Source organism: Falco cherrug, chromosome 5 (assembly GCF_023634085.1).
Source record: "Falco cherrug isolate bFalChe1 chromosome 5, bFalChe1.pri, whole genome shotgun sequence".
Lineage (NCBI taxonomy): Eukaryota > Metazoa > Chordata > Aves > Falconiformes > Falconidae > Falco > Falco cherrug.
In genome coordinates, this window is record NC_073701.1 from 997594 (window position 1) to 1020542 (window position 22949).

General features: G+C 48.3%; 1 protein-coding gene across 12 annotated transcripts in view; it reads left to right on the plus strand.

Moving 5' to 3' along the window:
- The first annotated feature begins 237 nt into the window (after window positions 1–237).
- ZNF384 (zinc finger protein 384) overlaps window positions 238–22949 on the plus strand; it is a 30104-nt gene continuing 7392 nt past the window's right edge. Inside the window, exons 1-11 of one of the 12 annotated variants that reach the window (XM_055712722.1) lie at window positions 2122–2256; window positions 2764–2812; window positions 3705–3894; window positions 6564–6630; window positions 6774–7014; window positions 7364–7694; window positions 12563–12640; window positions 19874–20098; window positions 20743–20925; window positions 21754–21832; window positions 22704–22862. In XM_055712722.1, the coding sequence (XP_055568697.1) occupies window positions 3842–3894; window positions 6564–6630; window positions 6774–7014; window positions 7364–7694; window positions 12563–12640; window positions 19874–20098; window positions 20743–20925; window positions 21754–21832; window positions 22704–22862 (1416 nt within the window). In that variant the 5' untranslated portion in view covers window positions 2122–2256; window positions 2764–2812; window positions 3705–3841. Of the gene's footprint in view, window positions 2000–2121; window positions 2319–2763; window positions 2813–3704; window positions 3895–6559; window positions 6631–6773; window positions 7015–7363; window positions 7695–12562; window positions 12641–19873; window positions 20099–20742; window positions 20926–21753; window positions 21833–22703; window positions 22863–22949 lie in introns of those variants that run through there. The other 11 variants (XM_055712728.1, XM_055712721.1, XM_055712726.1 and 8 more) reach the window with 11 other exon arrangements.

The following is a 22949-nucleotide window of genomic DNA, read 5'->3' on the forward strand; positions in this document are numbered from 1 at the left end:
TGTCCGGTAGAGTGTTTTGACAAGCTCTCCCAGCTACCAAGGCCAGGCCAGCCCTCTTCTTGGAGGAGACTCTAGGTCTTATTTCTTTCTAGGCAGCATACACAGAGGAAGGAGGAGAGCCGAGAGGCTGCAAGGGACTCTGGGGCAAAGAGGAGGCAAAAAAGACACCAGTGCCAGGCCACAGTGCCTCTTCCAAGGCATAAGATTGAATATATTTGCCGCGTTGCAGAACAAGGAGAGAAATGTCACCTTCAGAGGCGATCTGACAATCATAAAAATAAATTACACAGTGGAAGGGGGGAGAAAAGGTGAGCATTTGTGAATATTCATGAGCAAGTCAAAACCCCCAAATTAACAAGGAAATTAATTTCCAAACTGATTAGGCTGCCAACTCCTTTTATTTAAATAAATCAACAATTGCCTTCATGTGACTCCTGCTGAAGAACGCAGAGCTAATCCTGGCTCCTCCCAGGAGGCAGTTTTGTACTGCCTGGGATGACCAGTACCCCAACTCCTTCTGGGGACCGACGGGTGCTGCGGCTCCAGCCGCCTGCCTCTGAGCCGCTGGGAGATTCCCCTTTGCCCGCTGCTCCGGATGTTGTGGTTTCATGATCGCCTGAGCCAATCTAACCGCTGGCTGCTATAGTTGTGCTCTCCCTGGTCCCACCCTCTTACTCATGCTGGCTCTGAAAAGCTGTTCCAGCATGCCAAGCTGGCAGAAAACTCATACAACAATTAAAAAAAAAAATTCTCCCAAAACAGCTCTGCCAAATGCCCAGTGAGCAACACAGATAAGGTATCCTAACCTGACTTGGGAGGTCAGTCCAGTGCCAAATTTAGCCCTGCTACAAGTGGCAGAATTAAGCAGATGACACCTAAAGTCTCTTTTCACCTCAGTTTTAAGAGTCCAAGGCAGAACAGAGCTGCAACAGCCAGCTTGGCTCAGTGGTCTTGTGGGGTGTATCCAGTTCAGTGTGGGGTGATCAGCCAGCCTGGCTTAGCGACCTCGTGGAGTGCCTCTGCATTGCCTTCTCCAGAACAGCCTCTTGCATTCTCCTGTGCTATCAGCAAGGCTCAGGGGACTGCCTGCTGCTCCGGGCGCAGTAAGTCACACTGCACAGCAACACGCCTGGTGGTGCCTGTGCACGGGAGGCAGCAGGAACCGCCAGCCAACACTTAGGTGGGCTGAATCTGTGAAACTGAATTCTCAATGAGTGAGAAGGAGGGTGAGTTGTGGCCCCCTCTGGGGTCAAGTTGTGAATGGTTGCAAATAATAATTAGTATTTGGGTGTTGCATTGAGCCACTGGCTTGCAAGTGTGGAAAGAGGGTTGCCCAGCTCCTCTCTGCACCCGGCCTTGCTCTCTTGTCCCCTACAGCACCTGAGGTGGCCCGGTTTGCCGCCCCGCAGAACGACAGCCCTTTCTGTCCGGCTGGTGTGGCAGACGCGCGTAGCATTTGGCCAGGGAAGCGCCAAAGCCAGGCCAGGCGGCGGGGCAGGCCCCGCCGCTGGCCACCAGCCTTCGGGCCGGCTCGCCCGCCGCAGCCGCCGCAGCCGAGGCACGGCCGCCCCAGCGCTACCTCCCGCGCTGCCGCTCCAGCCGGGCCCTCGGCGGGGCCACCCGGGGCACCGGTCCGAGTCGCGGTGCCGCCCCCGCCCGCTGGCAGGCCGCAGGCCCCGGAAGACTGCGGGCAGCCCTGAGGCGGGGACCGGGAGGAACGGAATGGGCCAGGCCCCCCCTCGCACCCAGCATAGGCCGCCTCAGGCGGGAGCCAGGCCCCGGGGCGCCCGGCCGCGGGTGGGCGGGGGGCTGAGGGCAATCGGCGGCCGAGTATTCCCGTGGCGGCTCATGAATATTCAATGGCGCGGCGGGCCCGCACCGCGCACGTCACGCCGGGCGGGCGGCTGGGCCGGAAGCGGCGCTGAGGCCGGGCTGGGGTCCGCCGCGCGCCCGCCGCCGCCACCGCCACTTCCGCGCAGCCGGGCTGCCCGCACTTCCGGTAAGCGCGCGCCCGCCGCCGCCCGCCCCGTCCCCCGCCGCCGCGCGCTAGTACCCCCCTCCCCCCCGCCTTGTGCTGAGGAAAACCTGCCCGGGGCCGGCGGCCTCCGCCGCTCCGCCTCTTTTTTTTTTTTTTTTTTTTTTTTTTTTCTTCCCCCGAGAGAAGCCGGCTCATGACGCGGTTCCGCTCCGCGCCCCGGAAGAGCTGAGGCGCGCTCCTCCTCCTGACCCGGAAGCGACTCGCCGCTCCTCTTTCCGGTGAGGAGGCCGCTGCCGCCGCTGGAGTCGGGGTCGGGGTCGCCGCTGGGGGGTGGTGCCCGGTAATCTGCTGGGGGGGGCGGCTGTGCGGGCGGGGGGACCCGGGCCCGCGGGGCGACCGGGCCCGAGGCGATCCGGAAGCGGAAGCGGAGCGGGGCTGTCTGTCTGTCCGCCCGCCGGCCCGCCGGCCCGCTGGCGGGCGCGGAGCCGTCCCGGGGGCGCCGCCGCGAGGGAAGCGCGCTGCGGGCCGGCCCCGCGCTGCGGGGGGGGCACCGGGGGCGCGTCCCGGCCTCGGCCGCCGCCGTGTGTGCGCGGGGCCCCGCGCGGGGAGGCGGGTGCGGGCCACCCCTCCCGTCCCGGCCGGTTGCCGCGGGGAGCGCCCTCCCCCGCCCATGGCCGCGCCCGCGGGGGCTGGAGGCGGCCGGCGGGTCTGGGGGCCCTGCGCAGCGCCGCCCGCTGTCATACAGGGCCCCGGGTACCCCCGTAACCCTGGCGGTTTGTTTGCAGAGACGGCCCTGGAAGGAGGAGAAATGCAAGAGGAGGGAGAGTGAGAGGGGTAAGGAGCTCCCGGAGCTGCGTGAGTGACCCCCGCCGCCGGGGGCGCGGGACGGGTGGGCCACGTGTTCTGGCGCTGGGGGCTTGGAGTCGCTTGAGCCCGGGGGTGCGGGCGAGGGGATCGCGCGCCTGGAAGGAGCCGAGGCGGAGAGTACCCCCCTGCCAGGCACCTGCTCCCACAGAGGCTCGGTCGGTGGGGGTGGGGGCTGTGCGTGTGTCCGGGAACGGCACTGAAGTTGGTGGAGCTCTGATGTGCGGGTTTGGGGTTCGACACTTCGTCTAGCATGTTTTGGGGGTATTCTTGATGTGCATCCAGATGTGCCAGTTCTAAAGATGCAGCAGCGCTTGAACTTTTCAGTGCTTAAGAGCTTCCTGGAAGCATTTTTGCATTCGATCTAACAGCCTGTGTGGCCTTCAGCATCCTTTGTATTTTGCAGCAATTAAGCTTAAAAGCTCCTTGTTACTGAACAAAGATCTTGGGCAGACATAACACAACATTGTAAATTGTTCCTGAGTGTCGTACTGGGGGGCCCTTTGTCAGGTGAAAACTCTATACCAAATAGAAAATAAAAGCTAGGTATCTGGAGAATAAAGAAAGCCATATTAAAATTCAGCCTCTAAATACCTGTGTGTCCAACCTTGATTGTGCCTTCCAGAAATACAGCCTCAACCTCACTGTATAATTGCACGTTCTTTTATCTGTTTATGATTAAAGTCAAGACCTGCAAAGAAGTATTAAGTCCAGCACGTTAAGTATGTGATTCTATGAAGTTCTCTGAGATCTAAACTCCAGATTCCTTGTCCCTTGTGGGTTCCTCTGGTTCACTTGGTTGTTTATTTGGTGTATGTACATTTGTGGTCTGTACATAGAAGGTGTTTTTGGTTTATATCAGGAGGGTACGTTGACATCTGTCTGATACTAGACTGGTGAATAGGAAGAAGGTCCCATCTCTGGCCTGTTTGTGGAAGCTGGGATGATGAAGGCACTGCAGTGGGAACATGCTGTGGTACAGGGTTGAAGCTCCAGCCCATGTCTGGTAGTTATAGAACAATTGGAAGGGTTACGTGCAGAGTTCTGGTAAAGTAAGTGTGAGCAGCATTAAAGTGGGGGCTGTGAATAGGGGTGCATGTTTTCAAAATATCCTTTAGCCTAAAAGTGGGGTAGGGGAGGGACAGCTGTGGGCATCAGGGCAGTAGTTTGGTGGAAGAATCTCACCTTTGTTTTCTCCCTTTGGAAGACTGGCTTGCTAGTGAGATTGCATGAAAGCTTCAGCTCTTAAACCATTTCTCCTTTTCCTCCACATTCTTACAACTTCATCACACTTCAGCCTTTCAAGCCAAAAGTTTTGAGACCTGATACCATTCAAGCATGGAGATTTTTGGATGGGGAGGTGTGTACTAAAAGGGTTTAACAAAACCTGTGTAGTCATCTTTTGGGAATCAGTAAGTCTTATTTTGAATTGCTCAGTTTACAAAAAGCGTGCAAACAAAAGTTAGGTGCTCTGTGAAGTTCACGTAGGGAACTAGATGGAGACAGGCAGCCGCTGAATTACCTGGCCTGTGCTAGTCTGGATTTTGGAGTCTGGAAATGGATTTGACTTTTGTTCCTTGTACTCTTTAAATAAGAAAGCTTTTGTGAGATTTTTTGTTTAAACTGGCATCATTCTGTTTGAACTCCTGAAGTTTGCAGTTGAATCCAAGGGAGTCTTGGACAATTACAAAGTTTATTTGGAAAATGCATCTGATTATTATATGAGACTTCATGTTTTTATAGAATTAGGTTCGCTTTGATGTTTTTGATGTGGAAGCTAAGCAAATAAGGGCTTACTTATTTTAAAATAAAAAAAACAAACAAACAAAACCCCCAAAACCACCAAACCCAAAGTCGACATTCCAAACAAAAAGCCCTTCTTGATCCTGGTGGTGCTTAATTGCCGGGAATGCATTATCTCTGCATGTGTGCCCATCCTGTGGAAGAAAAAAGTCACGTAATTAAACGTTACATACATAGGGCCTTGCTGTGGGCAGTGTACTTAATAATTCATTTGGCTCAGAAAGGAAAGCAGAGGAAGGAAGGTAAGAGTCTTGCCCTATCAGATTCTGATTGAATCACAGCAATGTAAATCCAGAGTAATTCAGTCAGGCAGCTAGCAGTCTGACTGCATGCCATTGATGCAAGGTAAATAATTCGTCCTTAAGTGTGTTTATTGGTTGATTTGTAGTGAGTGAGTGAGGCAAGAATACTTGGGTTTGCTGTTGCATGAGCGATTCATAAAAACAAAATTATCAGGTAATTTGGTTCATTTGTACTGCTTCTCTACATAGAGGAAAATTATCTTTGCATTTTGGCTCACATGCAGCAATTCCACATGTATTTATTCTGCCCTAATACAGTTCCGGAAAGTAAGTGTTTTGTGCTACTCAGGGTCCTTCAGAAATAATATTTACTCATTAATTAGAGTACTGCGGCATCATAACAGGAATAGGAGCGGGACAGTTTGCAGGTAGCTGCATGAGAAACATACAGTGCTTGCCTTCTGCAAGCAGCTCTCTCTGCCAGATGATCTCCGAGCATAGTTTTTATCACGTGTATTTTACATACTGTTTTTGCCATATTTGTTCTGGAATAGGTGTATCTTCTGCTTCAGGAAATACTCTTTTATTAATTTCTTTAGGTTTTGAATAGTATTTTCACAAGTGTGACAAACTTTGTCCGCTAATGCTGTTACACAGAGGAGTGTAAGGGTTAGAAAGAGAAGGGGCTGCTTCAGCCAGGTGTTCCTAAAGAGGTTATGCTTCTGTCTTCAGGGGGCTGCCTTTTGGTGTCTAACTGGTGCACGGGGACTTGAGACGGAGTGGTGGGCACTTGACTTGGGACAGAGCCCTGCAGAATCTTGTCCCAAAGACTGGAATGAGATGGGCAGTAGAGAGCTGTGACATGATCTCACTTGGAGATAGGGTATCCCAGGAGCAGGCGGTCAGGTTATTTTCCCGCTGCCTGGTCTCATTGGACGAGAGCAGAGGATCTTGTCTGTCAGGAATACTGAGTGATTCTTCCGGGTTGCTTTCGAGAGTGGGGCTGAGGTGGTCAGCGCGGTGGGCAGCAGGAAGTTAGGAGCATTAATTTTGACTTCTTGGTCTGCTGTGGCTGTCTGTTATCTTGGGCAAGTTTTTTTCCCTCTCTCTGCCTGTCTTTCTTCCTGTGTAACATAATGCTAATGTCCCCTTGCTGCATCTGGGTCCTTCATGTTGAGCTGGGGTGAAGGGACAGGCAAGGTCCAAAATTTTCAATGCTTGTGGGGTCAGACTGTCTGAGACAGTGAAATATGGCTTGCAGCAGTATTTGCCTGGTTGCAGATGGCGCAGACTTCATCATTTATGCCATGCATTTGGGTGGATGATAATCGGGGAATTCTGGAGGTGTTCTGGGTTTGTAGTTAGTCCTGGTTTTTGCATGGAGGACTATTGGGCAAGAGGCGTTTGAGACTGACCCAAACCTGTGGGAATGTCAGACACCTTTTTCCCCTGAAAATAATTTTTGGATTTGGGCAGAGCTCAAAAGTGGGGAGAAGTTAACAGCTCAAGTAAGATGGGGCAGATTAAGGAACTGTCACAGCATTAGACTGAGTCAGTTCCATGTTGGAGTCTCCTTGGGTTTAATGTTCTTTTTGTGTGTGTGTCTGTCTGTCTGTCTTCCTTCTCCTCCATTCCTCTTCCCTTCCCCCTTCCTCTTCCCCCCTGTGCCCAGCTAGGATGGAAGAATCTCATTTCAACTCCTCCCCGTACTTCTGGCCGGCAGTGCCCACCGTCTCGGGACAGGTAAGACGTTTTTTCCAACCTATTACGCTGGTCTTGCTTCTTTTTAGAAGTTCATGCATGTTTCTGTTGCGCTTCTTGCCCAGCCAACTGCTGGGAGAAGCTGTGCTGGGGTATTCTAAAAGCTGTTCTTTCCATCCATTCAGATTGAGAACACCATGTTTATTAACAAGATGAAGGAGCAGCTGTTGCCCACAGAGAAGGGCTGCAGCCTGGCTCCCCCCCACTACCCTGCCTTGCTGACAGTCCCCACCTCTGTGGCCCTACCCACTGGTATCTCCATGGACTCAGACACCAAGTCAGAGCAGCTGACGCCGCACAGCCAAGCCCCTGTGACTCAGAATATCACTGTGGTACCAGTGCAGTCTGCTGGGCTCATGACAGCAGGTAGGGGACTCCAAACACTTCAGCAGCTTGTGAAGGAGACTCGAGGGTGGGGAGGACAGGGGGATCCTGGAGCATCCTTTCGGGCTGTAGATTATTCCTAGCCTTATTGATGGTGTGGACTGCCATGGCATGCTTTCACCATGAATCTCTAGGCACTCCATACATCCACCCTCTGTGGAGATTTGACTTCCAGCAGTGGAGACTAGGAATGTGTTGGGGAGGGTGAGCTACTCTTCTATGTGTGTTGTAGTTAAAAATTAGGTGTATAGAGCATGTGTCTGTGAGATAAGGAGGTTGGACATAATTAGAGATGTAATAACTGACTTTCTCCATCTTTCTTCATTTGCAGGTCCTGGTCTGGTGATAACTTCCCCGTCAGGTTCCCTGGTGACCACAGCCGCCTCTGCCCAAACCTTTCCCATCTCTGCTCCCATGATTGTCTCTGCGCTACCCCCTGGCTCCCAGGCAGCCCTCCAGGTGGTTCCTGACCTGTCCAAGAAAGGGACAACCACCCTTTCTGAAGGTGGTGGGGGTGGCGGGGGTGGGGGAGTTGCTCCCAAACCGCCCCGGGGCCGGAAGAAGAAACGATTGCAGGAGTCGGGGCTGCCAGAGATGAGTGACCCCTTTGTGTTGTCAAACGAGGATGATGAGGACCAGCACAAGGATGGCAAGACATACAGGTGGGGAGCGGAGTTAAACCTTGACTGTAATGTTGCATGGGGATGGGGGTCTATTTAATCTTTCAAAGGATTACATAGGGAAGAAGAGATCTCTGCCTTTTCCCTGTAGAGTCCCTGAGTAGAGAATCTTTCAGCTGCAGAAAGAGTTGAGTTTTCTCTCTAATCAGGAGTGTTTACAAGCTGGTGGGCTGGCCCAAAACTAAGGATCTCCTTCGTAGTGAACGAATTGATTTTCTGAATTTACAAATGTTAACGTTACTAGTTTAGTTAATGACAAGGATGTTTTGGCGGCTAAACCGTATCCTTGATGCCACAGCCAGGTAGTATGGCTGCTGTACTGCAGAATGCAGTGGTCTGGTGCAGCTGGAGCACTTTTGGTGTAGCTGAGAGCCCTAATGTACCTGGGTGCTCCTGAGCTAGGACTCCAGTCTGTCCAGGGTAAAGACTACAGACTGGAGGCACACAGGGCAGGAAGTGAACTGTGGTGATAGTGTCTGCTCCTGTGTGCATTGCCCCTTGTGATCTGCTATTTCAGCATTCCCAACAGACCAGGAAAAAAATAAGTGTTTCTGAATTATGTGTAAAGGTGTTCCCGAGCCCTAAGGGTATCACAGAAGAGGGGGGAGAGTTCTGAGCCCTGAGATTGGTTTTCTGAGCTTGGAGGGATGTGGTTTGAGTTTACATGTGAGTGGTGGGAAAGGGAGAGATTAACTAGGAGGGAATACTTAAACCAGAGGACAAGGAGTGTGGGTCTTTTCGAGAGGGTGGGAACCGGACAGAGCTGGCAAGTGCTAGGGAGGAAATGTGGTGGTCTGTCTTGGTTGAGAAGCAGGAGCACGTGTGAGTGATTTAACGATAGGTGTTTTGGGGGGATGATTAAGACCAATTGGGGCAAAGCAGTAGCCAGACGGAAACAGAAATAGAAGATGGTCCCTTGTTCTTCTTAGTTCCCTACTGTGTGGCCACGATTGTGTCTCCGTTTCCCTTTTACCATCCTAGACCCTTGTTTTGGGTTGTTTTTTTTTGGTACAGGTTTAGTTCTGTTTCTGGAATTTGGTCATAACAATACAAAGGCATCTACACAGAATCAGTGCATCCACCCCAGGCACTGTTTCATTTTTAACTATAGCATTTTTCAAGTGTTTACATTTTTAAGTCAATACAGTTGAATGGGTGCAAAACCAGATCTTGGATTGGCCTTTTTATTCTCTTATCCAATGTCCCAGTTCTTCCACTTTGAAAATATAATCAGCGTATGGCGAAGAGTGGTGGGAGTGTTAGGTGGCTTGCTATTTGTAATCCCACCATTTATTTTGGGCCATAGCCACAATTCCACACTACTCAAGCTGCTTACAGTCTGGGTTGCTAATTAGGTTGTTAAATATGTATTTACAGGGGACACAATTGGCAGTGAACGCTAGAATTAAAGCTGAACCAAGGCTTTAATTATAGCTCCTTGTTTACTTGTAAGTTTGAAAAAAAATGCCCAAGACCAGGTGGAGTGACTCAGCAGAAACTTTATGAACATGCATAGTCTGTGTAGCAGCTCATGCAAAAGACTTTGCAGGGAAAAACCAAATGAGTTTATATGTAGGAACATGTGATCAGGAAGATTTCCTGTCTTCACATTTAGTCTGAGGGTGGTACCCTCTGCCTCTTCCTTCAGCCCCCATCCCGAGCAGGCCTTCCTCTGAGCAGTGCTAAGGTGCAGGGTAGCTAAACTGAGGTTTATTGAAGACCACCAAGGAGTACTTCTGCCCTCCTTGGGAGTCTCTCCTTTGGCTGATGCTTTCTATGTGCAAGTTTGGAATGGAAAATGATTGTTGAAAAAATAAAGGGGGATGGTATCTTCTCTTGGAGCCGTGGGAGAGAAAACCTCCGTGAAATACGGTTAAAACTGTTTCTCCAAAATATACATATGAATAGACTTACAAGTTAAAACTTTGAGGAATCCTGTGTTCCTTCTGTATTCTAGAGGATGATTTGTGTAGTTCCCATTGCTACAGTATGTAGACATACCCTAGCTAAATTAAGACTGTGGGTGAGGTTCCTCTACTCCTGCTCCCTTCTCAGATTGGAGGAGCAATTGCTTGTGGTATTTGTATGTCTACATTTGTATGATTTCACTCATTCTTGTGATGATACACCAAGGACAATCTAGTCAGATGTCTGGAAGGAGTTGTACTGTATTGATCAATATGACTTTTTAATATTTTTTTTAATACTCAGTTCCTAAAGCCTGGGATTATTTTGTCACATTTAATTATTTTTTGGGTTTAAGTTTCTTTTTGCGCTCTGTGCTAAGTGCCTGGGCAGGTGGCTAATTTCCATAATTCCAGACTCCTAGCGTGTTAGTGAAGATGGAGTAAGGCCTTGAATGGGCAGCACAGCAAGGCAGACTTGGAAGGAATTGGAGCACAAATGTGATACGCATATTGCAGCTTATCCCATTCTCTACTGAATGTAGAGATTCCTGCTCCAGCAAATGGCAGCTGTTTTGCTGCTGTGTCATCTCTGGAAGTGAATTAGTAGTCTGCTGTGAAAGTGGTGGAAGAATCTTTGTGACTAGCTTTTTCTTTGTAAGAAAAGGTGTGAGGCTTTTGCTAATGATCATGTTGCTTGCAGAACTTTGACATCTAGCCTTCGGATTAGTCTGGCAGAGTCGTTGGTGCTTTGCTTTGTGCTGTTAGAAGAATGCTTGCAGCTGCAGGGGACAGCATCTGACCCAGTCCTGTGAAGCATCTTCCTTCCTGAGTAATGTCACTTCAGTCTTGTCTGGATTCATTGTCAGCTCTTTGTTAATCTTCCCTGACATCTTCATAGAATTTACTTTGTAGAAAATGAGATCGGCATCAAGAGTCCTTCTAGTAAGATGCTGGCAGTGTGAAGCACGTAGCTTCCTTTCAGTACTTTAAAAGGTGCTGAGGAAGAGAGAGCAAGCACAGGTCCTGGAGACGGTAGTATTGTTTCTTAGTGCTGTTTTGGTGCCTGTACCTGTACTTTTGGAAGTTCATGGTGTGATACGATCAGTGGACAAGACTGATGAAGTGGTTCAACCTCTCTGGGACAGATCATCAGTTCTGTCTCCGACAAACAGCTGTCTAAGCAGTTTCTTCTTTGCAAGAGGAAGAGAGCTCTCTGTAGGCGTTGCTTGGTTCCAATATTAAGTTTGTCAGGGCTAGGCCACATACCAGTTTACAGTCTGGAATGGTTTTGCAAGCTGTGCTTTGGAGCCTAGGATACCAGCAGAAGGGCTGTAGGCTTGAGAAGGGCCTTGCCATCATACTGTAACCAACAAGCTCTCTCTTCCCCACCACTAATTCTGAGGTTCCCTCCTTTCACTAGCTTGTGGGAGCAGCAGGCGGTTTGGGAGACAGTAAGCAGCAGAGGGACGTGGGAAGCTTCTGAGGTGAGTCCAGGGTGCAAAAATATACAGAAGCCATTGAAGGCTTGTCAAGAAGCATGGCTGAGCTGTAGAAAGTGAAGAAGCTAGATGGAGGGCCCCATTTAGTGAGATTAGGTACACAAGGGGAGCCAGTAGTCTGAACACAGCAGGTGGGCATGTTCCTTGGCCATGTCTCATTTTAAGCCTTTTTTTCTGCCCTGTGCTGGGTTTAGCATTGCTGTTCGGTGAATTTCCCATGGTTTTGAATAGATTTGAGATCTGGTGGCTGCTTTTTGTAAGCCACGTATATCTGTGAAAATATGGTCAAATTTGGCCAACTTGTAAGCTTGGAAAAAATCTGTTTTCTCTTTCTCTGAGTTGCTTTATAGTTTGGTAGTTGCAAATATTATATCCTCTCTGGTGTTTCTTGAGGCTTTGCATGACTGTGGGCACTGACCAGACTTGCCACAGAAGAGGTGAATACACTCGTAACTTCTCTCAGTTTCTTTTTGAGGCTGGACTACACGTGTACCCTCTCTGCAGCGATGAGCATCTTCTAGGCTGGTGCTGAAGGGCCAAACATGCTTTTCCTTCAGTCACAACTGCTCCTCCTTCTGCTTCAGAAGGGAGTCTTTTGTGCCTAGCATTGACAGTGACCTCTCCTCTCTGATGGGCGCAAAGGCAAGGTGTGAGAAAATGTAGTAGGCATGAGAATGAGATACGGGCAGCGCCTGGAGCTGGTTGTGTCCAGGGAGTCTGGAAACTTGGTAGAGCAGAGATGGAAATCGGAAAGGAGGAGAGACAAAATTGCCTACAAACTAGGGAATGTGGCAAAGGATGTGATGGGGAGCCTATTTGCAAGGGAGAGATGGCACAGAGAAAAGACACAAAGGGCCAAGACTGGGGGGAGGAGGAAAGAACCAGATCTGCTAGGGGCTGGGAATTGAGGAGATATACCTAGAATTAGCAGAACAGATGGGGACAAGAGCATGGGATGTGGACAGATAGAAGCGTGGAGGAGAGGAGATGAATGTTATGTAGTTGAGGGAATGAAACAGTGCACAGCCACTGCAACAGAGGATAAAGGGGCTGGGGCATGTGGGTAAAGAGCTTGGGGCTGGGTCTTGGTGCAGGAGAGAGGGGATTGTAACAGGCCAGAAGGATAAAGGCAAAAGGGGAATGAAGCTTGAAGTGTCAGGCAGAAAGTGTCACCACATTCCCTCCAAAGCCTAGAAATATTAAAGCCAGTACTTCTAAATTTTGCTGTGTATCTGATGTCAGCACAAGAATGTGACCATATCTGGCAAAGAACCTCACCCCCTCTAAGGCCAGAGGAAGGTGACACACTACTGTTGCTGTCATTTATCATCCTAGCTGCAGTGGCAGAGGTCTGTGCAGTGGATCTTAAGATTGCTGATGACCAATGTGGGTGTCAGTATGATGCCACATGTTGGAATTTCTGTTTGCTTTTTTTAACAAGTAGTTCCGTGAGCAGCGGAACTAATGAAGCCTGGTTTCCAGCGGCTCTCTCCTGTGTGGATTCTCTGATGTCTAATCAAGGGTGAGCTTACTAGCCTTTCCCTCAGCAGGGGGCTCCAAGAGGGTCTCTCTTCTTTCCCCACCTGCGTATTTTTATGAGACTTGTGATGATGTTAAGATCCTTACCGTTTTCCAGATTTGGTTGAAATTGGCTTATAATCTCAAAACTCTTAAGGCGGACAGGTGCACATGCACATCCACATGCACACGCAGTTTGTACACATAAGCTTTGCTTTTGTATATGAATGCTGTGCTTGGAGGTTAGCAAATGTCAGAATTAAGACTGACCACGTGCCTCAGGATATAATAAGGTAAAAACTTGCATTATGGTAAGTTCTCTCCCTTCTGCTGAGATGTTGTAACTGTGTATGTGTGCGTGTGCACTCTCAGCTCATCATAGTGCCAAGCAGGAGGAATTAACGGTGGAGTTCTCTAGTCATGAGTTTTAATTTTAGCACATGTTACTTGCATGTCAATGGAATGAGTGTGTGCAAGAGAATGAGGGAAGCAGTTACAGTTTCAGCTGGAGAGAGAGAGCTTCGAAACTATTCTGTTGCACCTCTTATCTGATCCTGCCTTAATTTGGCCCCATTGAGTCAATGCACTTTGATACTATCCTTGATTATGTGATTATGGTTATCATGTACAGGATGGCCTGTCAGGGTCCTGCATGTTTACTCAAAGAACCTGAAAGGAGTGTTCTATTTAAACAAAACCACAAACAACAACCAAAACCAAATGCATTGACATGGGGTTGCAGAATTGAGAAGGCCTATTTGGGGAATGCATTTGACTGCTAATCTGAGGAACAGTGGATTGTGTTGCCTCTGCCACAGATTTGCTGTGATATCCTGCAGCCGTGTGGTACAGGTCTGCAGATAATCTTGCCTCGAAGCGTGTGCAAATGCGAGTTAGATCTAGTCTTCAGTGGATTTGCATTTGCCGCAGGCTTAAAATGACCACAGGCAGTTATCCTGAAATAATTAACATTTGGTGTTCCCAAAACTGTAATGTCTTCTTAAGTATCGTTGAACAGTCCTCTGTTACATGTGAGATCCTGTTTTGCTTTGTAGAAAAGCATTGCATCTCATAGCTGTAGCGTAGAAATCTATAGGAGCTGTGATTTGAATGTATATTATATGAGTTTTCCTTTAAAGGCAATAGGTATCAGTTTGGGCACCCAGAATTGGTGGGTATGTCTTGTCTTACCGTGTTCTGCTCCTCTGTCTTTTATCGCTCCCTTCCCTTAGAAAAAATAACCCAGGGACATGGTGGGGCTAGCTGAGCGCTTACGGGACGCTGACACTTTGGTGGTGGGCACAACAGACGAGTGATTCTGCTTCATGAGGTTGGAATTGCACGTGGTCGATGGGCTTTGAGGCTGTACACAGAGTGGTGGTGAAAATAACGGAACACTTGCTTGTTAAGTGTCTGTCTGTGCAACATAATAAGGCTGTGGTTCTGTGGGAGCAGTCAATAAGGCTGTATCAGAGCGCACCTGCATTGCGGAGCCAAATTATGGTGACATTGACAACCTTAATTCTGGCATTTCCAAATTTGCTAATGCTTTCTCACAGACCTTTTGTATCATTTTGAATTTAGCTTTTGCATGTTATCACTATACTAGGAAACACCTTACTGTGTTTCATTGTTTTGTTGGTCTTTTTTGCTAATGGTGACTGATTTCAAAAATCAGCAGGCAGGGGTTTAGGCCTGATGTTCAATGATTTGGAGGTCAACAGAAAGTCACAGCTGATAATTTACATATAGAAGCAATATTGTTGGATAGCTAAAACAAAAAAAACCAAACCCAAACCATATATATGTATATAGAAGCTTTATGTTGTTGCTAAACTGAAGCTATTCAAGCAAAATTATTTTAATACAGCCCAATGGAAGACTTAGCCTTTTGGGTTGTACTGTGTGACTTCTCCAGCAGCCAGGGACTGAGGCCTAGGTGTTGGGACACAGTGGGAAACGCTGTCAGACAGAAGTGTCCTGTTGGATACCATTGAATGGTTTTGATCTAAAGATAAGGAATATGAAGAAACAGTATCCTGGAAAGCAGTAACTCTGAAAAAGACTTTTAGGAATTAAGTGACATTATGTGAGCTCCTGGTGCAGGGCTGTGACAGAAGGGGGTAAAGGCGACTGTTGAAAGCCTAAATGCTGCAGTCGTTAAAAGAAGACGGACAACTTGTGTAGCATGCTGAAATACCACAAAATTCTGGGTCTGGTATTTTTAAGATCATTCAGAAAAACGGACAAAATGCAGGAATACTCTCAAATCTGAAAACTGGAAAAGTGCTTTATGGTGAGAGTGTTTAAAAACACTTGCTGCCTTGCCAGGGCAGTATGCTTTTGTGCAGCCTCATCAAGCCACCAAAATGACTGAAGGCGTGTGGAAATAAGATGACTGAGATCTCTGAGCATAGCTGATAGACTTGATAGCATACATGCCAGTAGTGTAAATTGGTAAATGGAAGCATGATGGTAACTTTTGAATCGGAGTTGATGCTGGGTGTGGAAGCAGAGGTACAATGCATATGCTTTCATTTGGCATCTTCATACTTGCTGGCTTTATTTAGGTCTTACCTGAGTTTTCTAGCTGTGTATCTTGGATGTTAGTTCTGTCGCTTTCTGCCTTTACCAAAATCCTAGCCAGAAAATGTTTAACTTTGCCATTAAAAAAAATTCGGGGAATACGAGGGTTAAATTAGCATTTATCATGAACTGTGCATCCATTATTATGCTATGCTTGCGTTAGTTACTTCATTAACTCTGCATTGCAAAGGCAGTACATTTCTTTCCTTGCTAAATGAACTGCTGACTCTGACAACCTAAACTTATTCTTATCATCGAGTTTAACTTCAGACCTTCCTGATTTGAATTTTTTTTTTAAAAAAAAATTGTGGTCTAACTTGTATTTGTAGCCTAACAGAAGGAGCAAGGGCTCAATTAACTTCTAAAACTAATATCAGTAGATACTAGGAATTTGAATTCTCATAGCCGTGTAAAAGCTTACATAGTTTTCACAACTGATAGTGATTAATTAAGCACTTGACTGAAAAATGCTGTTAATCCACGTTAGGCAAATTTTACTATGAGTTGGTATTTCAGATGGTATTTTATCTCATAACATCATCTGATGAATGAGGCGGAACATTCCATGAAAAGTGGAAAAAAATATGGCACTGTGTGCCACAGAGCTGTAGTCTCGTTGCTATAAGCATCATTTTGTTTATGACTCATCATGATGACTTTCATATGGGAGCAGAATTAGAATTGTACATCCACCTTTTACTGGCATTTCATGATTTTTGAGGGTGTCTCTGTCTTCTAACACGAGCATTCTCTGAACGTCTTTATTTTCCTGCGGATTCCCTATGAAAAGAAAGGATTACAAACATTGGAAGGGGTTACTTTTGATTTCTGGCATATGGCTGGGTACTAAATTAACTATTTATATGAACCTCTGTGTTATTACGAATATGTTCTCCTAGGCTGTCTAAATTTGCAGTGCCATAACAAGCAGCTGTAGGGATGTTGTGTCACACTGTCAATGGGAATGCTGCAGTCATTTCCTATAACTTGCTCTCAGAAAGAATACAGTGAAAGTAGTGGTAGTTTAGAAGCACAGTGGGGAGAAAAGATTAAAAATGGATATTAAACAGAGGGAAAAAAATCAATTATTTCATATAGCAGGTTTTCTTCATGGTTGGCAAGGAGCACTCCCAACTTTTCTTCTCCCTAGCCAGAAGAATTTCACTGAAGTAGAACAGTAAAATGCTGCTACTGTCAGATGCGGTGATCTCATTATCCATATAGATTTAACATTTTTTTGAATCCATATTTGCCCACTAGAGGGCTGATTGCTTCTTCCCCTTTAATACTTGATGTTGTCTGAGACAGAATGTGAAGCCCTTAATTAAATGGATCGTTTGTTCCCTTGAAAATGCCTGAGACCACATAATACAAAACTCTCTGAAATGCAGCTTTCTGCTATATTCCAGGGCTGTTTTTAACTCATAAGGCTCATGAATTTCTTAATGCTACATAGCATTCCTGCCCTCTCAGGGCTGATGCTAATTAGATGATTGGAAAATGAGTCCTTACAAGACTTTTTTTTTTTTTAAATGTTGTTTGAAAAACAATACTGGAACGTTTATAGCTGCTAAATTCAGACAAGAGGGGTTTGTTTTTAGGGGTGGGTGGGTTAGGGGGTTTGCTAACTGTCAGATTTATCTTCCATTTTTATGCAAGTGTCAGAGAGGTTTTGAAATACGTTCTTTGTAATTTTAATCCAAAACTGGAAAAGGACGCTCAGTCTGTTTCTCTTCATTAAAGTTTGTTTTTGGGAATTTCTGACCTGAAAGCAGATACCTGACAAAGCAAATAAATACAGGAATGGTTGCACAGAAGTTATGGAAAGTAGATGGCTTTATGGCACTGCAGATCTAATGCATGGGACTGCTTAGATTTGATGACATAGTAAAGTACATGAATTCTTCAGAACAGACTAAACTGTTTAAAATATATTGTCATGTGTACAGCACAGAAGAGATTAGTGCCCAGCATCGTATTTAAATGAGAGCAAGACTTTTGGAAAGGTACTTCTCTCAGAAAGGTAGCTGGATTCTCAGAATATTGATTGTAGGGGCCAAGTGATTGAGACCATACTATAGCCTCCGAGTGTTGTTCCAAAGATGCATTATTCTCATGGTTCGAAAGATCCTGTTTCCCCTTGGATTTTTTAACTTCTACAGTCAGTTATTGTTTCTCATCATATACCTTTCTTTGCTCATAAAACAGGCCCCTAGTAATTGATATTTTTCTCCCTGCATAGATTTATATGGGTATTGACCAAGCTATCTTTTAAGCCTGTCTCCAAACCTAGACTGGGCTCAGTGAATCTTTACTGCAAAGCCGATTTTCCACATGCCATCATTCTTCAAGTTTGCTGAACTTGTCTGAGTTTTTCAATAATTGCTGCCTATGTGGACTTTACAATTAGACATGCTGCTGCAAGAATAGTCGCACCATTCCAGTTTACAAAAATGATACCTGCTTTTCCCTTGATGGGGGGTTAGCTAATATGGTTAGCCGTATTAGCACAGCATCGCACTGGGTGCTTGTTCTCAGTTGAGTGGTTCATTATCGGAGGACCGACGGTGTCCTTGGACAACTGGAACAGAGTTCAATTGAGTGTAATGGAAGGAAGCGTCTGCTGAGAAAGAGCTTGATAAGAGTCATGCGTGGGAGTGTGCCCTAATGGTGTGCATTAGCAGGGGACTGGACTTGGCGACTCAGAGGTATTTTTCAGTTCATATTCACCTCAAAGTTTTTTCTAACGTTGCTGCTTTCAAGGATACAATCCTTATCCCGTAAGTGTGACTCGTTAACTGCAAAATGCATACGCTGTATTCAGGTCTAGCTTTAAACATTTTGGAAAGTCTGGGACAAACTGTACAGGCGTTTGGAGATAGTTGGGTTTATAAACAAAGAGTGACTTTTAAAAAAGATGATTCTGATGTTCCTTTTGACTCCTTGCATCCCTAACAGACCTAGGGATAAACAGCCAAATTGCTTCTGTGTGTTGATTCCAGAAGGGATCGTTGTGCGTGTGCAGGGACTTCATGTAAGGCTGTATCTAGTGTGCTTGTTCTGTTAAGGTTTGCGATTAAAGTGGATTAAGAGAAAGATGAAGATAGGAAACATGGGAGCAACTGTTAGAGACGATAATGATTGTAAAAGAACAGTGATGGAGAGGAAAGAATGTAGTGACAGGTGTGTGGTAGAGTGCTGGCTCGGGAGGCATGGCTTCCAGTTAAATGCTTTAAAATCAGGCTGTGGCTTGGAAGGGCCTGTGGAAGTTAAGGTAGGTGCTGGGTAAATATTACCTACATGACATACGCTAATCGGACTGCACACTTCATAAAGCTTCTGGCTCCAGCGTAAATAATCACAACAGTAGATGCAATGAAGTATCTTCCTGAAGACCAGGATCCATTCTTTGTGGCTTGTAATACCTGCAGAGGCTTTTGTCACTGAGCAGTTTTGTAAACACTTGTAGAACTTGAGGAAATTCCCAGACAAAAACATAAGTCAGCCTGCTGTGAAGGCTAAATTCATATCAGCCAGACTTCTGGGTGGCATTCTTTTGTTCAAATGTGGCCTTGGAAGTTCCAAGTGCAGGTTCAGTTTAGTCTTGTTTAATCAAAAAGTCTGCAAATGGAAGAACTAAGTTCAGAGAAACCTTAACTCTGCCCCTTGGTTGGCACACATCGGGGGGGGGGGGGAGGGGACGGACGGACCAAAAACAAACCAGCAAAACAGTCCGGTAACTTGGATGCAGCTTCTGTCTCTCTGTCAAATTATCAACCACAAAAGCTTTTACCATCTTGAATTGTGAAACAGTGCAAGCTTCTCTTAACAGCCTGGTGTCATGATGGAGGAACGGTTTTTAACAGCAGCATCCATAGCAGATAGATGCCAACTGCTTCTTCCTGTTCAAAGAGTCTGTGTTACCAAATACGTTTCTGATCATTATGGGAACAGATGGATCCAAACTCCTAGACAAAACATTTTGCATCACATCAGTAAGGTTGAAATGATGAAAGCCCATTAGACCAGTGAAATACCACATTTAATATCCAGAGTGTCTTTGTGAGACCCACTAGGAAAGCAGCACTGCTGTTATTCTTGGCATTTTGTATTCTAAATACTCGAGTGTCTCCTCCAGAAATGGGAGCAGAGTTAAGTGGGTTTGGTCATAACTGCTTTTGCAGACTTTGCAGTACACGGAATTAACTTTTATTATGAAGATGAACCTTAACCTGGAACTTCCAGGTCTTCCAACCTTTTTTTTTGACTGAAATAAATCACGGATGAACAAAGTGTTTTTTGTCTGGGAATTATTATTCCTGTCCCCTTCGGATCACTGTTGGAAAATTTCCAGAGCGCTGCCCTGTCTCCCTTGTAAGCCTAATAAATCAACATCTTTGGTTCTTCCAAAACCGTTACTTGTCTGGCTGCAAGGTATCGTTTGGTCTCTGCCAGTTCCTAGCTTAAGTTTCTCCCCCCGGGACTGGAGTACTTGCAGCCAAGCACAGTGTCCTGGGTGAAACCTCCCCAGAACCATACAGTGAGGAAACATCCCTTCTTCACTCAGTGTGGCAGACCCCATCCAGTTAGTTGGTACCTGTTGGGGCTTGCCCCCGTGTGACACTGTCTCTTCCCCTCGCCCCGGTCCCAGGTGCCGGATGTGTTCGCTGACCTTCTACTCCAAGTCGGAGATGCAGATCCACTCCAAGTCCCATACGGAGACAAAGCCACACAAGTGTCCTCACTGCTCCAAGAGCTTCGCCAACAGCTCCTACCTGGCCCAGCACATTCGCATCCACTCAGGGGCCAAGCCCTACACGTGCAGCTACTGCCAGAAGGCCTTCCGCCAGCTCTCCCACCTGCAGCAGCACACACGGTAAGGGCCGGAGGAGGCTGGGGGCCCTCCGCACTGCATGTTGCTGTCGTCCCAGCATGCTGTGAGCACCCTCCGTGGGCGGCTGCCTGGGGACGTTTTTCCGCAGGCTGGTCAGGTCTCGTACACGACGAACCGGCAGTGGTGGTATCCGACGTGTGAGACTTGTCACTTGCTGTGAGGGGCTGGGTATGCGCAGAGGTTAGCACTGCTCACCCTAAGGGGCGTCCGCAATGGAGTGACGCTTTCTGACGGAAGGTAGGGCTGGTTGTGTCAGTGTGAGAGTAGAGTGGGTGTAGGAGGACTGTTCCCTGTCACCCCAGCATAGTTCTGCCAAACGTCTCAGTCCAGGCTTGCAGCCCCACTGCTGTTTCAGCCGTAGGCTTCCCACACACAGCTCCGCCAATGCCCCTCAGTCCAGACTCTATAGTTCCTCTCTCTGGATCCTCCCCCGGTGCAGACAGACCATGGTCTCTTGAATCCAAGGGGAGCATGGTTTGAGACCGAGCGAGCTCGTGCCGTGTCTGGAGTTCCTCCATGTAGCAGATAGCGTGGTGCTGTCCCACCCCCTTTGTGCCCTCATTCCATCAGCACTAGCCAGATGGCGGTCATGTCCAACTGCTGCTGCTCCTCCTCCTCTTCGGCAGGATCCACTCCAAGCTCCACACGGCGATTGTCAAGCCGCACAAGTGTCCTCACTGCTCCAAGAGCTTCGCCAACACATCCTACCTGGCCCAGCACCTCCGCATCCACTCGGGGGCCAAGCCCTACACCTGCCGCTACTGCCAGAAGGCCTTCCGCCAGCTCTCCCACCTGCAGCAGCACACACGGTAAGGGCCAGAGGAGGCTGGGGGCCTGGCCCTGGCCCCCCCGCGCTGCCGGCATGCACCTGTGGAGCACGCGCGCCAAGCATGCGGGGGGCGGGCGGGGAATGCGGCCGGCTGCACCCTCAGAAGGAGGTGACCCACCAGAGTGGACGGAGTGGAGGCTGCGCAGGAGACACTGACCACGTCAGGGCTGAGGTGGGCACATGCTGTCCCTGGGGATCCTTGGTCTTGCACCGCGGGGGGCACAGAGAGAGAGAGCGATAGAGAGAGAGGCATTGGCCGTAGGGGATCACAGCCTGGCACCACGGGGGTTGGACTGAGTGTGTGGAAGCTTCTCCTGGCATTGCAGGGGGACAGGGACAGATGAACACTGTAGGTGATCTCAGCCTGATGATGTAAAGGGAAAAGCATTGGTGTGTCTATCCTGAGAAGGAACCTGCTTGCTTGGTACTGCAGGAGCAAGAGAACAGACTCTTCTTGGTCATATGGGACTCCTGGGCTTGGAGCGGGGAGCCTGGACCTCCAGACCCCTTCCCAGCCCATTTTCAGGTGGCCCGTGTGCCAAGCTGGCCAGGCGTTCATAAGCTCTTGCTCCTCAGTCCTAGTCACTCTCTGAAATCTGCTTGACTGCCTGTCTTCTCTGACTTTTGTAGCTGGACACAGGAGCTGGGCAGAGCTCTCTTTGTCCAGATAGAACAGCATCTGGAGGCAACATCATCCCCTTCCCTGCTCTCCTGAGTGGCTGTGAGATTTAATCACAGCATCAGGCCCTGGCAGTCTGCCCTGCCTGCCTGCTCACTGCCTCTCGTTTGTGCTCTTCCTCCTCAACAGTATCCACACCGGGGACCGACCCTACAAGTGCGCTCACCCTGGGTGTGAAAAGGCTTTCACCCAGCTCTCCAACTTGCAGGTAAGAGCCTGGACTTGTTCTGCTCACTGGTGAGGGTGGCAAGGGTGGCTGTCAAGTGAGGGGAGAGGCTACTTGCCCTGTGGTGGAGGAGATGGAGAAATTGGGGCAGCTGGGAGGAGAGTGAAGGAATACAGAGAAGCTGTTGGAGCCCTGGGAAGAAGTGAGATTGCTGGCTTTTGTGGCACTAGTGATCCAAAGAAGTCGTGTAAACAGTCACATCCTGTAAAATTGTAAACTTGGCTTGAAAGCGGTGAGACCTTGGTAAAGTTCCTCCCATCTGTGCCGCAGAGTTTTTTAGCTTAGCTGGGGCCAGGCTTTTGCTAAAGATCATGCAGAGTGAAACCTAGATATCTGATTGCGGGTTTTGTTTGTTTTACAATGAAATGGAGGGCATAAGAGTAGGGATTTAGGGAAGCAGAGGTGGTGTGCCCTGTTGCAGTGTCCTGGAGGAGGGTGCACCAAACGGCAGAGAGCTGTAAATGGCTGTGAGCAGTTAAAGCAGATCCTGCCCTGAAGGGCAGTGGCAGATGGGGGGAGCAAGCACGTGGTGAGGCAGAAGAGAGAAGAGGAAAAGACTGAGAAAGGATTGTGTGGAGACTGAGAAGATGGAGGTTGTGGAGCGTTAGGAGACTCTGCTCTTTATGTGCCTGGTATGCCTCAGACAGAAAGGCATCTGTGGGGAAGATGCGGTGGGCTGGAGGGAGAAGCTCTGTCCCCTACACCAGGAGCCAGGCATACCTCTCAGCAGGCAGGGGCACAGGGAGCTTGGAGCCGGGCTGGAAGGGGGTGTCGGAGGTAAAGCCTTCGCCAGTACTAATACTCGCTCCCTTCCCTGCACTTGCTTTTTCTCCACCCCCCTGCTGTCCCTCAGTCCCACAGACGGCAGCACAACAAAGACAAACCTTTCAAGTGCCACAACTGCCACCGTGCGTACACGGATGCTGCCTCGTTGGAGGTACACCTGGCTACACATACAGTGAAACACGCCAAGGTCTACACCTGCTCCATCTGCAGCCGGGCCTACACCTCGGTGAGTGTTTGCTGCGCTGGGGGGTAGCAGAAGCCAACGTGCTTCCACGGGAGTAGCTCCTCCAGATCCAACAGGAGCAGCCCCCTG